Raw genomic sequence first — 16,575 nt, forward strand, 5'->3', positions numbered from 1 at the left:
AAAATGAAGATTGATTTTAATACCAAATTGAGAAATAAAAGAAGCATACAAATTGCAAATACTCATCAAGTGTTTGCTAACCCAGTGTTATAATTGGTATAATAAGAAATGATTAATCGAAACTTCCCTCCCGTTCTCTACCAAAAGACCTACATGATTTATATATGTAGTCTGTATTATATTATGTAATTTTTTTTCTTCTTCCCTTGATCTTCGTTCACAGAAGGTAAGTATGGAATTAGATCCTTATATATTTATTTGATATGTCAGTTCCTATATGAGGTGTCTTTTTTTTTTCAAGACCTTTTAAAACACGGTTATGCGCTGTACAAATTAATATGATATTTTTTACGATTATCAAAGAAAAAACCTATTTGTGCAGTATATATTTTTATTGATTAAGATCTCATTTCTTTTTCCTCTCATTTTTCTTCATGCCCCATGATTTTGGCTAGTTTTTGATAATCGATACAGTTATTAAATTTTGGTTATTTCAATTCAATTCAATTCAATTTTATTTCGCAATATAAAAATCAGAATATACAAAGTAACGGTAAATTTTAACTATGTTTACAAAGGTTATATGCGGGGCTTTCCATGAAGGTTGCGAAAACCTGTGAAGTTGGATCGCCCATTAAAGAAAGAAAAACAAAACAAAAAGAAATATCAAATATTATAAGCACACAACAATAAACTAAGTAAAATAAGCAAAGTACAAACACTTCAACTATATTTGTCAGAGACTGTTATTCTTAAAGTAAATTCTGTTTTATTTGGACATTTCACACAAAACATTAGTTTTTAAATGTATGGAGATACACTATAAAGAGATAAGAAAATGTAGACAGAGGAAAATGGTGTCATATATTGATCATATAACATTTCTCATTTCAGTTTTACGATTTAAATTTACAACTTTTATCTTCATAAGAAACTTTTAGGATTGTATCTGATTTTCATAGCCTCCTAAAAAGAAGTAGTGTTGCCGTCCTTCGGTACGAACAGACATTCTTGCAATACAATAAGAACAAGTGTTTGCTAAGCCATTGTTAACATAAAAACTAACTAATATAAAGGACACGAACTCTCAAGAAATAATAACTGAATTAATAACCGAATCATCCCTCCCGTTCTCTACCAAATGAGGAACATGATTTATACATGAAGTCCATACTTATCTGTAATTCTATCTTTTGTTCTTCTGCACTCGATCGTCATTCACAGTCGGTAAGTATGGGACATAATCCTATGATCTTTATTTGATAAGTGGTTTTATTCTGCCAATCCTATAATCTTTATTTGATAAGTGGTTTTATTCTGCCAATCCTATAATCTTTATTTGATAAGTGGTTTTATTCTGCCAATCCTATAATCTTTATTTGATAAGTGGTTTTATTCTGCCAATCCTATAATCTTTATTTGATAAGTGGTTTTATACTGCCAATCCTATAATCTTTATTTGATAAGTGGTTTTATTCTGCCAATCCTATAATCTTTATTTGATAAGTGGTTTTATTCTGCCAATCCTATGATCTTTATTTGATAAGTGTTTGATTTTGCTGACCTGTCTTACATGTCCTATGTGTACAATTCACTTTTCATTCATTTTTCTGAACAATTCCACGAGGTTAACATTCTAAAATGTTCAAACAGAATGCGATATGAAGATACAGTAAAATGGAATTCGAAAAAAAAAGCTTATAATGCTGTAATCTTTATAAAATCCTGGGTACTCTATGGATTTCCATTTATTTTTCTTATTTTGGAAGTTATATTTCAATGATTCATTTTGCTTTGATAACCAATTGAGCGGAGTAGTTTCAGACATGACGTCTGTGAATATTATTGTTAAATGTAGAACATTTTAATTGATAATAAAGACAAGAAATCTTGAAAATAAAGATTAATTTCAAAGCCAAACAGAGAGAAAAGGGATATCAATTGCAACTTATCAGAAAGTATTTTCCTACTAATAATTTGTTATTTCAAATAATAGTAACTGATTAAAATAAGTTCAAATATAATGTGTCATCATTTTTTCTCAAGAGCTTTTAAAGGGATCGTTTAACAATGTTAAATCTGAGATACACGGCACTACGTGTTATCACTGTCTGTGATATGGTATAATATTGAAGTCCTAACAAAATTGCGCTTCAAAATGATCAAGGAGTGCCTCAAAAAAGTAAAAATCTTTGAGTGACCGGTTTTACCATAATCGTTTTCCCCAATAGACTGTAGTGTTATGAAAACCGTTTGGCAAACGGTTTTCAAAATTTGTAATTTCAATCATAAATATCTTGATAATTAGAGAGGCGATGGGATTTTAAAACTCATCGGCCTCCTGACTGACCTAAAGGTTTATAATTATCATTGCAGCATGAGCTAAATCCAGAATTTTGTTTCAGAATCTGAAACAAAGTTACCGGATCCCTTTAAAAGATTGTATACGCTGTACAAATGATAAATGATAATCATTTACGATTATCGAAGAAAAAAGCCTATTTGTAGGGTATATATTTATTGATCTAGATCTCATTTCTATTTGCTCCGATCTTTCTTCACGGTCCATGATTTTGGCCAATTATATATAATGTATATGGTTATTAGATGTTGGATATTTGTCAGACAATGTTATTCTTAAAATAAACCCTGTTTTATTGGACATTTTACTCAAAATAATCGTTTTAGAATGAAAGGGAAAATATAGAGACAAATTAATGTTGTTATTGAAAAATGGTACATGTGGCTACAGCGAGGTTGATAATAAATAAACACGTCTGAACATAGGTTTCTACGGGAATTTGTAGCTTTAATTGGAGTAACCACTTCATTCCATTCCAATTCATTCCGTTTTATTCCGTGAAAACTGTGGATAAATCACAGAAAAAGAATCTTAAATATAAGTACATCATAGCATCATCAATATGGCAATAACACAGTCTCTTTGAGAAACTCATAAAATAATGTACATTGTGTCATGATCTTCATAACCTATTAAAATAACCCCAGTCACTATTTTAGTCCCATCTGCATTATGGCTTTACATAAATATAGACTCGCGCTACAAGTGTCTCAACTAGACTTAATTATGGCTTGAATAAACAATGAACTAAACAATAATGAATTCCAAATCTCTACTCTAAGTGCTTCAGCACCCTCATAATATATCTTCAAATTATATCTTTACTGTTATCCTTGTTCTTGATACAAGGTCAAATGTACATACCGTGTGAGTCAAAAAAAAGTTTACACCTAGAAAATTGCTAGTCATTTTTAAAATCATCTTTGAACAGTAAATCATTATACATCTTATGAAAAAGTGTTTTATCCCAAATCATTTGGTATCATTTGTGTGTGGTATGTGTTCACGCTTGGATGAACAGGAGGCATTGTTTGTGAGAGTACAAAAATCGACTTGCGCCAAAGTAATGCCTACAGTATTGCCTCGTTGACACTAGTCCAGATTCTGGCCTATTTAATTTTGATCTCCACCACACCAACACTACCTCTCCCTACTTACTTGCTACCAGCCGATGATGGCGTGATCATTAAGCTGGGCTTGTGAGCATAATTATGAGTTTGTTGATAACGCCACCTTCGACTACGGAGCCCCGGAAGTGACATGGAGAATTTTTTTTTTCTCGTTTTCCTGAGATAAATTCTCGTTTTCCTGAGATAATTTTTCGTTTTCCTGAGATAAATTCTCGTTTTCCTGAGATAATTTTTCGTTTTCCTGAGATAAATTCTCGTTTTCCTGAGATAATATTTCGTTTTCCTGAGATAATTCCCGTTTTCCTGAGATAAATTCTCGTTTTCCTGAGATAATTTTTCGTTTTCCTGAGATAAATTCTCGTTTTCCTGAGATAATTTTTCGTTTTCCTGAGATAAAATCTCGTTTTCCTGAGATAATATTTCGTTTTCCTGAGATAATTCCCGTTTTCCTGAGATAAATTCTCGTTTTCCTGAGATAATTTTTCGTTTTCCTGAGATAAATTCTTGTTTTCCTGAGATAATTTTTCGTTTTCCTGAGATAAATTCTCGTTTTCCTGAGATAATATTTTGTTTTCCTGAGATAATTCCCGTTTTCCTGAGATAAATTCTCGTTTTCCTGAGATAATTTTTCGTTTTCCTGAGATAAATTCTCGTTTTCCTGAGATAATATTTCGTTTTCCTGAGATAATTCCCGTTTTCCTGAGATAAATTCTCGTTTTCCTGAGATAATTTTTCGTTTTCCTGAGATAAATTCTCGTTTTCCTGAGATAATATTTCGTTTTCCTGAGATAATTCCCGTTTTCCTGAGATAAATTCTCGTTTTCCTGAGATAATATTTCGTTTTCCTGAGATAAATTCTCGTTTTCCTGAGATAATATTTCGTTTTCCTGAGATAAATTCTCGTTTTCCTGAGATAATTTTTCGTTTTCCTGAGATAAATTCTCGTTTTCCTGAGATAATATTTCGTTTTCCTGAGATAATTCCCGTTTTCCTGAGATAAATTCTCGTTTTCCTGAGATAATATTTCGTTTTCCTGAGATAAATTCTCGTTTTCCTGAGATAATATTTCGTTTTCCTGAGATAAATTCTCGTTTTCCTGAGATAATATTTCGTTTTCCTGAGATAATTCCCGTTTTCCTGAGATAAATTCTCGTTTTCCTGAGATAATTTTTCGTTTTCCTGAGATAAATTCTCGTTTTCCTGAGATAAATTCTCGTTTTCCTGAGATAATATTTCGTTTTCCTGAGATAAATTCTCGTTTTCCTGAGATAATATTTCGTTTTCCTGAGATAAATTCTCGTTTTCCTGAGATAATTTTTCGTTTTCCTGAGATAAATTCTCGTTTTCCTGAGATAATATTTCGTTTTCCTGAGATAATTCCCGTTTTCCTGAGATAAATTCTCGTTTTCCTGAGATAATATTTCGTTTTCCTGAGATAAATTCTCGTTTTCCTGAGATAATATTTCGTTTTCCTGAGATAAATTCTCGTTTTCCTGAGATAATATTTCGTTTTCCTGAGATAATTCCCGTTTTCCTGAGATAAATTCTCGTTTTCCTGAGATAATTTTTCGTTTTCCTGAGATAAATTCTCGTTTTCCTGAGATAAATTCTCGTTTTCCTGAGATAATATTTCGTTTTCCTGAGATAAATTCTCGTTTTCCTGAGATAATATTTCGTTTTCCTGAGATAAATTCTCGTTTTCCTGAGATAATATTTCGTTTTCCTGAGATAAATTCTCGTTTTCCTGAGATAATATTTCGTTTTCCTGAGATAATTTCCGTTGTAAAATGAACAGTTAAAATGAATTGAAAAAATACAATTTTCTTCTAATTTTATAACGTTTTGGCATCTGAATGCCCCCCCCCCCCCCTGAGTACGATGTCATATATATTTACTATAAATTGCGAGCGAGCGAAGAGCGCAATTGACAAATAAAAGACACTCGTACAAATTTAGGTACAATACCAATTTGGATGATAAATCTATCTTGATTCAAGAACACTTTATTAACAGACTGCCCGATTACAATAGGGGACAGCCCACGAGGCCGACGGCCGTCAGCCTAGGGCCTAAATCCAGTTTTAGGGGGGTATTCAGCAGGCGCGGATCCAGGATTTCTTAGGGGGGGGGCCCAAATTTGAAATTTTGCGAGCCAAATATTGGTACGTAATGGTGACCAACAGTGACGTAATGCGGGGGGGGGGGGTCGGTGCAGGGAGGGGCGATTTTCCCCCTCCCTCCTCCGCGAAACGCGGAAGCTTTGACGTTTCATTAAATTATTAGAGAAAAAAGACGATTTGTTGTACCGTTTTCGAAAATAATTCTCGTCTGAATTTAGTTTTCCCCCTCCCGTGCGAAGCGCGGAAGCTTTTACGATTTATTAAATTATTAGAGAAAGGAGACGATTCGTTGTCGAGTTCTCGACTCTTAATCCTCGTCTGAATTTAGGTTCCCCCCTCCCGTGCGAAGCGCGGAAGCTTTTAAATTTCCTTAAATCATTAGAGAAAGAAGACGATTCGTTGTACCGTTTTCGAAAATAATCCTCGTCTGAATTTAGATTCTCCCCCAACCCCCTCCTCCCGCGCGAAGCGCGGACGCTTTTACGTTTCATTAAATCATTAGAGAAAATAGACGATTCGTTGTACCGTTCTCGAAAATAATCCTCATCGGAATTTAGTTCCCCCTCCATCCCGCGCGAAGCGCGGAAGCTTTTACCTTTCATTAAATCATGAAAGATTCGTATTACCGTTCTCGCCTCTGAATCCTCGTCTGAATTCAGGTTCCCCCCTCCCGCGCGAAGCGCGGAAGCTTTGACGTTTCATAAGATTATGAGAGAAAGAAGACGATTCGTTGTACCGTTTTCGATTCTTAATCCTTGTCTGAATTCAGTCCCCCCCCCTCCCCTCCTGCGCGAAGCTTTGACGTTTCATTATATTATTAGAGAAAGAAGACGATGCGTTGTATCGTTCTCTATACTCTTAATCCTTGTCTGAATCAGGGGCCGTCTTAGGGCCCCTGGGGGGGGGGTCGAGGCGGCGGAGCCGGCCCCGGAAGCTCAGGGGTTTTAGGCGTTTAATTAAGGTCAGATGAACATTTTTTGTATACCTTATTATTTTGTGAGACTGGCACGTCACTATTTGGCGTGGGGTCCAGGGGGCGGAGCCCCAAAATATCAGGGGTTTTAGGCATTAAATTACCGTCAGATGAGCATCTAAGGGCCCGCCGTAGGGCCCTAGGTGGAATCCAGGGGGCAGAGCCCCTGGAAGCTTAGGGGTTTTAGGCATTAATCACGGTCAGATGAGCATATTTTGATGCCTCATTATTTTTCAACACTGGCAGTTAACTATTCTTTCTTTCTTGCTCTCATTCTATTTTATTTCTCTTTAATATACTTTTTCAAAAAAGTAGGGGGGGGGCTCGGGCCTCCCGATCCCCGCCGTACCTCGGGCCCTGACAAGTAGGAATCAACTAAAAAGTGAGGAAAAATCTCGGAAATTATGTCATTTCAGCAATTTGTAATCCACCGTTGTGGAATTAGAAATAAACCACGTTTGAATTTGATTTCCCCCAAGCCCCCCCCCCCCCTATCAGTACGCCAGTATCTCCTCTTTTCCTTTTTTCTCTCCCTTTCCTTCCTTCTCTCTTATTTTTTTGATTGGGGGGGGGGGATCAACAGCCTGGGAGGCAAGGCCCTTTCGCCTTCCCCAATCTCCTTCTTCCCCCTTTTCTTTTCTTCTTCCTCTTCTTTCTTTCCCTTTCTCTCTTCTACATGTATCTCTTTCCCTTCTTTTCCTTTCTTCTCTCTCTTTTTTTTTTTTTTTTTGCGGGGGGGGGGGGGCCAAGGCCCGCTCGGTCCCCCCCCCTGGATCCGCGCCTGGTATTCAGTTATTCACATCACCTTGTAGGTCTCAACATTCAATTGTCGAAATTCGATATATTTATGAAGATAATTATCAATTCCAAAAGGGCCTTAAAGGGGAAGGCCACCCTAAGAATATCTATATTTTAATAAAAGGAGACAAATAAGACAAAGTGATTAATAAAAGTTTGAGGAAAATCGGATATGAAATAAGAAAGCTATGAAATGTTCAAGTTTTAAACAAATTAAAATCGATCAAGAAAATCGGGAAATCTGTGATCATATAACAAACGATGTCTAGGGTTTCGAAAGTTATGCAACATGTATTGGTCGGGAATTATCTCACCGGGAAAACGAAAAATTATCTCAGGAAAACGAGAATTTATCTCAGGAAAACGAGAATTTATCTCAGGAAAACGAAATATTATCTCAGGAAAACGAGAATTTATCTCAGGAAAACGAAATATTATCTCAGGAAAACGAGAATTTATGTCAGAAAAACGAAATATTATCTCAGGAAAACGAGAATTTATCTCAGGAAAACGGGAATTATCTCAGGAAAACGAAATATTATCTCAGGAAAACGAGAATTTATCTCAGGAAAACGAAAAATTATCTCAGGAAAACGAGAATTTATCTCAGGAAAACGGGAATTATCTCAGGAAAACGAAATATTTTCTCAGGAAAACGAGAATTTATCTCAGGAAAACGAAAAATTATCTCAGGAAAACGAGAATTTATCTCAGGAAAACGGGAATTATCTCAGGAAAACGAAATATTATCTCAGGAAAACGAGAATTTATCTCAGGAAAACGAAAAATTATCTCAGGAAAACGAGAATTTATCTCAGGAAAACGGGAATTATCTCAGGAAAACGAAATATTATCTCAGGAAAACGAGAATTTATCTCAGGAAAACGAAAAATTATCTCAGGAAAACGAGAATTTATCTCAGGAAAACGAGAATTTATCTCAGGAAAACGGGAATTATCTCAGGAAAACGAAAAATTATCTCAGGAAAACGAGAATTTATCTCAGGAAAACGAGAATTTATCTCAGGAAAACAGTAATTATCTCAGGAAAACGAAATATTATCTCAGGAAAACGAGAATTTATCTCAGGAAAACGAAAAATTATCTCAGGAAAACGAGAATTTATCTCAGGAAAACGAGAATTTATCTCAGGAAAACGGGAATTATCTCAGGAAAACGAAAAATTATCTCAGGAAAACGAGAATTTATCTCAGGAAAACGAGAATTTATGTCAGGAAAACGAAATATTATCTCAGGAAAACAAGAATTTATCTCAGGAAAACGGGAATTATCTCAGGAAAACGAAATATTATCTCAGGAAAACGAGAATTTATCTCAGGAAAACGAAAAATTATCTCAGGAAAACGAGAATTTATCTCAGGAAAACGGGAATTATCTCAGGAAAACGAAATATTATCTCAGGAAAACGAGAATTTATCTCAGGAAAACGAAAAATTATCTCAGGAAAACGAGAATTTATCTCAGGAAAACGAAAAATTATCTCAGGAAAACGAGAATTTATCTCAGGAAAACAAGAAAAAAAAAATTTCTCCATGTCACTTCCGGGGCTCCGTATTCGACGGCTTGAATCAAGTGTGTAGGGAAATTATAAAGGACCATGCAGATTCTGGACTACGTTGACACTTGCCCGCATTTTGGTCCCGCACTGCCCCGCTCTATGGCGTACCCCAATAAACAAATTCACGTGAAAATCACGTCATTATCAAGGTATCGACTTGAACAGATTTACGTTCTTCAAACACTTGACATTTACGTGATTGTGTTAACACGTTTCTTGCACTAGGTCACTTATAAATCACGTACACTAAATCACGCAATTGAGACCATGGTTTGTAAACCTAATACTCCCGTTTTTGTTTGGTTATGAAATTACATCTTCATAAACGAAATTATCACATTCTTAAGAAGTTTTAGAATCGCGTCACAGAAACACGTGAGGCGTTAGTGATAGTTTTAGTCAAAATATCTGCGTGAAATTCACGTGAATATTAAGAGGCTGACTTGAGATGAATCATGTTCTTCATTCACGTGAAATTTACGTCGAAGAGGAAATATGTTACTATAACCCGCGTTCAACCCAATAATTACGCAAATGTTACACAATAAAAGAACCAAAATAATGACTTTCTCATCCCGTTTTTGAACATCGTGTTTTGGATCTTCCATAATTACGTCCAGGCGCGCCGGAAGCAGTTTGGGATTGGAGGGGTTGGGGGGATGCAAACACCCCATAAGAAAAAGCTAGTTGCAACTGGTCCAGTTGAAGAACCAGTTAATGCCAACTTTTAACCCTGGAAATTGAAATGGGCTAAATGATCCAGTTGATCCAGGCCAGTTAGAATTCAACTGGTCTAGCTGAGCCATTAGAACCATTTGGTAAAACTTCCAACCAGTTGAACGGCAACAACACTTCAATACTGGTACGTCTGTATTTCCAATGTAAAGGCATTGGTAATAAGTAGACTTACATAATTTAATTAATCGAATTTTTTTCATATACTTGTATTTTATTGAAATTATTTTAGTTCATAGTTAATGTTTCCCTTATTCATGTGTGTGCGTGTGTGTGTGTGTGTGTAAATTCACATATCTTAGTTAATGACTGATACATATTTAAAACTTTTTCTGTAAAGTGAAAACAATTCGAGTATCTGGATAATGGTCCGATCTGCTCACCCAGCCAAAACTATTTTTTAAAGCCAGGTGGTGGTGTGATGTTTTGAGAGGGAGGAACGTGTTGGAATCCGGTATGCATGCTTGCCTATCATTATGTCGGGCTGACGTTTGGTGTTCTTTCGAGTTGTCGGGAACGCCCTTTAGGAGTTTTTTTTAGGGAGTGCATACAAAATGATCAGGTGCGTGAGCCGGTCTATTTATTCATTGGTGAGGCATATTATGCAAATTATAGAACTTGGTAAATGATAGCATGATGGGTTCGGTTAACATGAACAGTTTATTGGGATGCCGAACTGGTGTCGTTTGGGGGAATTTGGTTTATTGGGATCGTGTTTTTATTTTTAATTAGAAGGTGCGTATTGTGATTAGGTACGCGGGCCGGTCAATAGACCATTTTCGTAATGTAACCAAATTTAATGCACAAGTCTTTGTGAAGTGCCTCAATACAAATTATTTCATTCACCTGATAAGAATAATAGTAATTCAATAGTCAGAATGCAAACTGCATATATCAAGTGTTGCTAGGTAGGTCAAGCCATAATGTTTGTCCGACCTGGCAACGATTAATGTATGCAGTTTGGATTATGTCTATTGAAATACTATTATTCTTACCAGGTGAATGAAATAATTTGTATTGAGGCACTCCACAAAGACTTATGCATTAAATTTAGTTACATTACGAAAATGGCCTATTCACTGTAATGCATTTTAGGAAAATCATTTAACTTAGTTATGACGAGGTTCCGTATTACAATTCAAGGCATTTGTTAAGGGATAAAAGCCATTTGTAATATTTTTTTTAAATTAGATTACGGTTATATAACAATACAACGTATTTCTCATCGACTTGTGCAAGAAGAAATGTTTAGAATTGAGATGAGGAGTTCTGTCATTGGTCTAGTTAAATTGACAGGGAAAGGGGGAGGCTCTTGCTCTCGGATGTATACGTATTGTGTATACCGAAGAGCAGATTTGGGTTGTTTTGTGTGGGGGTGTTGTGTGTGTAGTGAATATGCTTGTGTGTATGAATGTGGTGGGTTGTGTGGTACGGGGTGGAGTCTGCTTACATCTTTTAAAATATAATTCGACGATAAGTATGCATGTATGTTTGGCTGCAGATAGTTTTTTCTATACATTTGCTGGAGTTTATGGATGTAAGGTTTTGGATACAATTACACACAAAATAACATGGCAGTGAAATTATCTTTCATGACAATAAATGTTAGAGGAATAAGAGATAGGTTAAAAAGAGTGAATATTTTTGAATGGTGCAAAACTAAAAAGAATAGTATAATTTTCTTACAAGAAACATATAGTACAGTAGAGATAGAAGAGCGGTGGAAACAAGATTGGGGAGGGCCAATGTTTTTTAGTCTTGGGTCAAACCATAGTAGAGGGGTTCTTATTTTATTTTCTAATCATTTAGATTTTGAAGAAAACAAAATTGAAGTAGATGAAGAGGGGAGATACATTATTTTTAAAGGTGAAATACAAAGGGTTAAAATGCTATTGGTTAATGCTTATTTTCAGTGATGATCAGTGTGATCGGAACTATTTAGTTTTATTAGGAGGGGATTTCAATAGTATATTGGATGGAAAATTAGATTATGTGGGGTCAAAAACACCTGTGAAATCTCGGGTTATTGATTTGATTAAGGAATTTTTAAATAAATACGATTTAGAAGATATATGGAGAAAAAAATTCCGAATGTAAAGCAGTTTACTTTTCGACAAAATTGGCCGGTTGTGCAAAGCCGTTTAGATTATTGGTTTATACCTTGTAGTGTTGAAAAATCTATTACGCCAGATCATTCTGGCGTTGGGCTAGAATTTAATGATTTGGTTGATAAGTTTGTTTTGGGGAAATCATATTGGAAATTTAACAGTAGTTTATGTATGGATAAAGATTTTGTTGAAGAGGTGAATAAGGAAATACAGGAATTAAAATCTGAATGGTCATTACAGATTTTGAATAAATTAGTATTTTGGGATTTTTTAAAGATATAAATGAGAGAATTCATTAAAACATACTCGCACAAAAGGCAAAAGCAAGGAGCGTTGAAATAGAACTGTTAGAACTGTAATTTAATATATTCCCAGATTTTAGTTTCAAATAATTGTAATTATGGAGAAGGGGCTGAATAATTGACATCTTTACAAAAGCGACTTTGGAGAATATTCTCAACAACAAAAAACCGAGAAACATATTGATTGGGGGGAAAATCTGTTCAAACCCCAAACAAACATTTCACAAACGTCGAATTATTTTACAAAGGTATCCTTCTCATCAACGCTGTAAAGGTAGTTAACCATATACTGTTCAAATTACATAAGCAAATACAGGTGTCGAAATCAGAAACAAGCTAATTAAATATAAGTATTGTCCTTTAAATTATACTTAATAATTACGTGTTATCAATTAATGATTTTTAACAATAATGAGACATTTAAAGCCCCTCCAAAGCGTTGGGGGCCTCAAATTCCAAAAATTTGATCGCTAAATGTCACTTCAATTCTATAATGATGTGAACGAGGATGTTATAAACATACACTCCTGCAGAGATTTACCCCTAAAATGTATTCGAAGACGAATATTGATGACAGGATACAAAGTCCGGGTTTTCTGTTGTAAGTGTGTTTTAATAATGAATGACATCCTTTTTCATATCATTATGCAATTTAAGTGAAATTTTGTCATCAAGATCACGTGTTCCACATTCATAGACTACATATAGATAGATAGATAGATATAGATAGTTTATTGGTTTCCACAATATCTCATTTTACAAAGAGTGTAACAACATATTGAAAATGATTATTTTATACATGTACATAGAATGCCGGTACCCACTATTCAGAATATTGTCCATTAAGTTTAACTTAAGAGATAAAGTGGCGGAGCCTATGGAAAAGCAGAGCTTGTTGTGGATAGGCTCCTTAAACTAAAAATGACATAATTAACTAAAGTAAAGTTTATAAAATACAAATACACGCTAAAACAGGGAAAGGGGGATTACAGGGATACATGAACCGATACTCACAATTAACTACAAAAGACAAGGAAAAGCTTATTGAAACAATATTACAATATAGTTTGTTCTCGATATGAGTATATTATAAACATAGTTGGTATGGTCATACCGTTAGTTACTCATTGTAGTGAACAAAAGTATGCAGTTTGGAGACAAGAATAGTCAGGAATGACAATATGTATTCAAATAATAACTTTTCAATTTTCTTCTGAATACATGTACACTTACAGACCTTTTAATCACAGAATCGAGATAATTCCAGAACTTAGGACCTGTATATATTAAGGTGTTTTGAGCAAAGCTTGTTCTCGTTCTAGGAAGGTGATAGGAAAACGCCTGTCGGGTAGAATATTTGTGGACTTGATTTCTTTTTTTTGAACAAATAAGATAGTGCCTGGGGCAGTTCGTTGTTATTCAGGTGAAACATGAGGCAGCCTAATTGTAAATTAAAAATATAGTAGCATTACATGTTGTTAAGTTTTCAGGAAATGTTATTCTTAATTTTTTTTAACATTTTACACAAAACAATAGTTTTAGAATGTATGGAAACAAGAAAAAGAGATAAGTAAATGTAGAAATGGGAAATGGAATCACATATTGATATAACATTTCTCATATGTCAGTATTTCGGTTTAATAAAATTTGGAGTGGATTATTAGGCTATTATTATTATTATTATTATTATTATTATTATTATTATTATTATTATTATTTAAATTTACAACTTTTATCTTCATAAGGATTTTTATATGTATCTGATTTCCATATCCTCCTTAAAAGAAATTGTGTTACAGTACCGCGCTTCGAAACGAAAGGGTTTGTGGCTAAACAATAAAAACAAGTGTTTGCTAACCCAGTTTTATAACTTGTATAATAACGATATGGTTAACCGAAACTTCCCTCCCATTTTCTACCAAAAGAGCTATATGATTTATATATGTAGTCTGTATTATATTATGTAATTCTTTTTTCTTATTCCCTTGATCTACGTTCACAGAACGTAAGTATGGAACTTTATCCTTATATATTTATTTGATATGTCAGTTCCTATATGAGGTGTCATTTTTGTCAAGACCTTTTAAAACACTGTTATGCGCTGTACAAATGTAATATGATATTTTTTACGGTTATCAAGGAAAAAGCCTTTTTGTACAGTATACATCTTTATTAATCAAGATCTCATTTCTTTTACCTCTCATTTTTTTTTCATGACCCATGATTTTGGCCATTTTTTGTTAATCGATATGGTTATTAAATGTTGGTTATTTGTCAGAGACTGTTTTTCTTAATGTAAATTCTTTTTTTATTTGGACATTTAACACAAAACATTAGTTTTAAAATGTATGGAGGTACACTATAAAGAGATAAGAAAATGTAGACAGTGGAAAATGGTGTCATATATTGATTTAACATTTCTTATATATCAGTTTTATGATTTAAATTTACAACTTCTATCTTCATAAGAAAATGTATATGATTGTATCTGATTTTCATATCCTCCTTAAAAGAAATAGTGTTACAGTGCTTCGTTACGAACAGACATTTTTGCAATACAATAAGAACAAGTGTATGTTAAGCCATTGTTAAAACCAAAAAACTAACTAAATTAAAGGACACGAACTCTCGAGAAATAATAACGAAATGATTAACGGAAACTCCCCTTCCGTTCTCTACCAAAAGAGCAACATTATTTATACATAATTATAGTCTGTACTTATCTGTAATGCTATTTTTCTTCTGCCCTTGATCTTTGTTTCACAGTGCGTGGTAAGTATGGGACATACTCCTATAATATCTTTTTGATAAGTGTTTTAATTCTGCTGACCTGTCTTACATGTCCAATATTTATATGTATCTGATTTCCATATCCTCTTTAAAAGAAATAGTGTTGCAGTGCTTCGGAACGGAAGGATTTGTGACAAACACAACAAAAACAAGTGTTTGCGAATCAATTGTTAGCGTGAAAACTAACTAAGATAAAGGACATGAACTCGCGACGAATAATAAAGTACTGATTATAACCGAAACTGCCAAAAATTTGATCGCAAAATGTCACTTCAATTCTATAATGATGTGAACGAGGATGTTATAAACATACACTCCTGCAGAGATTTACCCCTAAAATGTATTCGAAGACGAATATTGATGACAGGATACAAAGTCCGGGTTTTCTGTTGTAAGTGTGTTTTAATAATGAATGACATCCTTTTTCATATCATTATGCAATTTAAGTGAAATTTTGTCATCAAGATCACGTGTTCCACATTCATAGACTACATATAGATAGATAGATAGATATAGATAGTTTATTGGTTTCCACAATATCTCATTTTACAAAGAGTGTAACAACATATTGAAAATGATTATTTTATACATGTACATAGAATGCCGGTACCCACTATTCAAAATATTGTCCATTAAGTTTAACTTAAGAGATAAAGTGGCGGAGCCTATGGAAAAGCAGAGCTTGTTGTGGATAGGCTCCTTAAACTAAAAATGACATAATTAACTAAAGTAAAGTTTATAAAATACAAATACACGCTAAAACAGGGAAAGGGGGATTACAGGGATACATGAACCGATACTCACAATTAACTACAAAAGACAAGGAAAAGCTTATTGAAACAATATTACAATATAGTTTGTTCTCGATATGAGTATATTATAAACATAGTTGGTATGGTCATACCGTTAGTTACTCATTGTAATGAACAAAAGTATGCAGTTTGGAGACAAGAATAGTCAGGAATGACAATATGTATTCAAATAATAACTTTTCAATTTTCTTCTGAATACATGTACACTTACAGACCTTTTAATCACAGAATCGAGATAATTCCAGAACTTAGGACCTGTATATATTAAGGTGTTTTGAGCAAAGCTTGTTCTCGTTCTAGGAAGGTGATAGGAAAACGCCTGTCGGGTAGAACATTCGTGGACTTGATTTCTTTTTTTTGAACAAATAAGATAGTGCCTGGGGCAGTTCGTTGTTATTCAGGTGAAACATGAGGCAGCCTAATTGTAAATTAAAAATATAGTAGCATTACATGTTGTTAAGTTTTCAGGAAATGTTATTCTTAATTTTTTTTAACATTTTACACAAAACAATAGTTTTAGAATGTATGGAAACAAGAAAAAGAGATAAGTAAATGTAGAAATGGGAAATGGAATCACATATTGATATAACATTTCTCATATGTCAGTATTTCGGTTTAATAAAATTTGGAGTGGATTATTAGGCTATTATTATTATTATTATTATTATTATTATTATTATTATTATTATTATTATTATTATTATTATTTAAATTTACAACTTTTATCTTCATAAGGATTTTTATATGTATCTGATTTCCATATCCTCCTTAAAAGAAATTGTGTTACAGTACCGCGCTTCGAAACGAAAGGGTTTGTGGCTAAACAATAAAAACAAGTGTTTGCTAACCCAGTGTTATAACTTGTAT

At 33.9% G+C, this 16,575-nt stretch overlaps 1 protein-coding gene across 1 annotated transcript in view; it reads left to right on the forward strand.

Moving 5' to 3' along the window:
• LOC100893764 overlaps window positions 1-16,575 on the forward strand; it is a 59,683-nt gene that overhangs the window by 35,013 nt on the left and 8,095 nt on the right. The window contains exons 18-20 of the mRNA XM_030984972.1: window positions 224-226; window positions 14,109-14,111; window positions 14,873-14,878. Coding sequence (XP_030840832.1) covers window positions 224-226; window positions 14,109-14,111; window positions 14,873-14,878 — 12 coding nt within the window. The remainder of the gene's footprint in view (window positions 1-223; window positions 227-14,108; window positions 14,112-14,872; window positions 14,879-16,575) is intronic.

Source organism: Strongylocentrotus purpuratus, unplaced genomic scaffold, assembly GCF_000002235.5.
Source record: "Strongylocentrotus purpuratus isolate Spur 01 unplaced genomic scaffold, Spur_5.0 spur5_scaffold_14, whole genome shotgun sequence".
Lineage (NCBI taxonomy): Eukaryota > Metazoa > Echinodermata > Echinoidea > Camarodonta > Strongylocentrotidae > Strongylocentrotus > Strongylocentrotus purpuratus.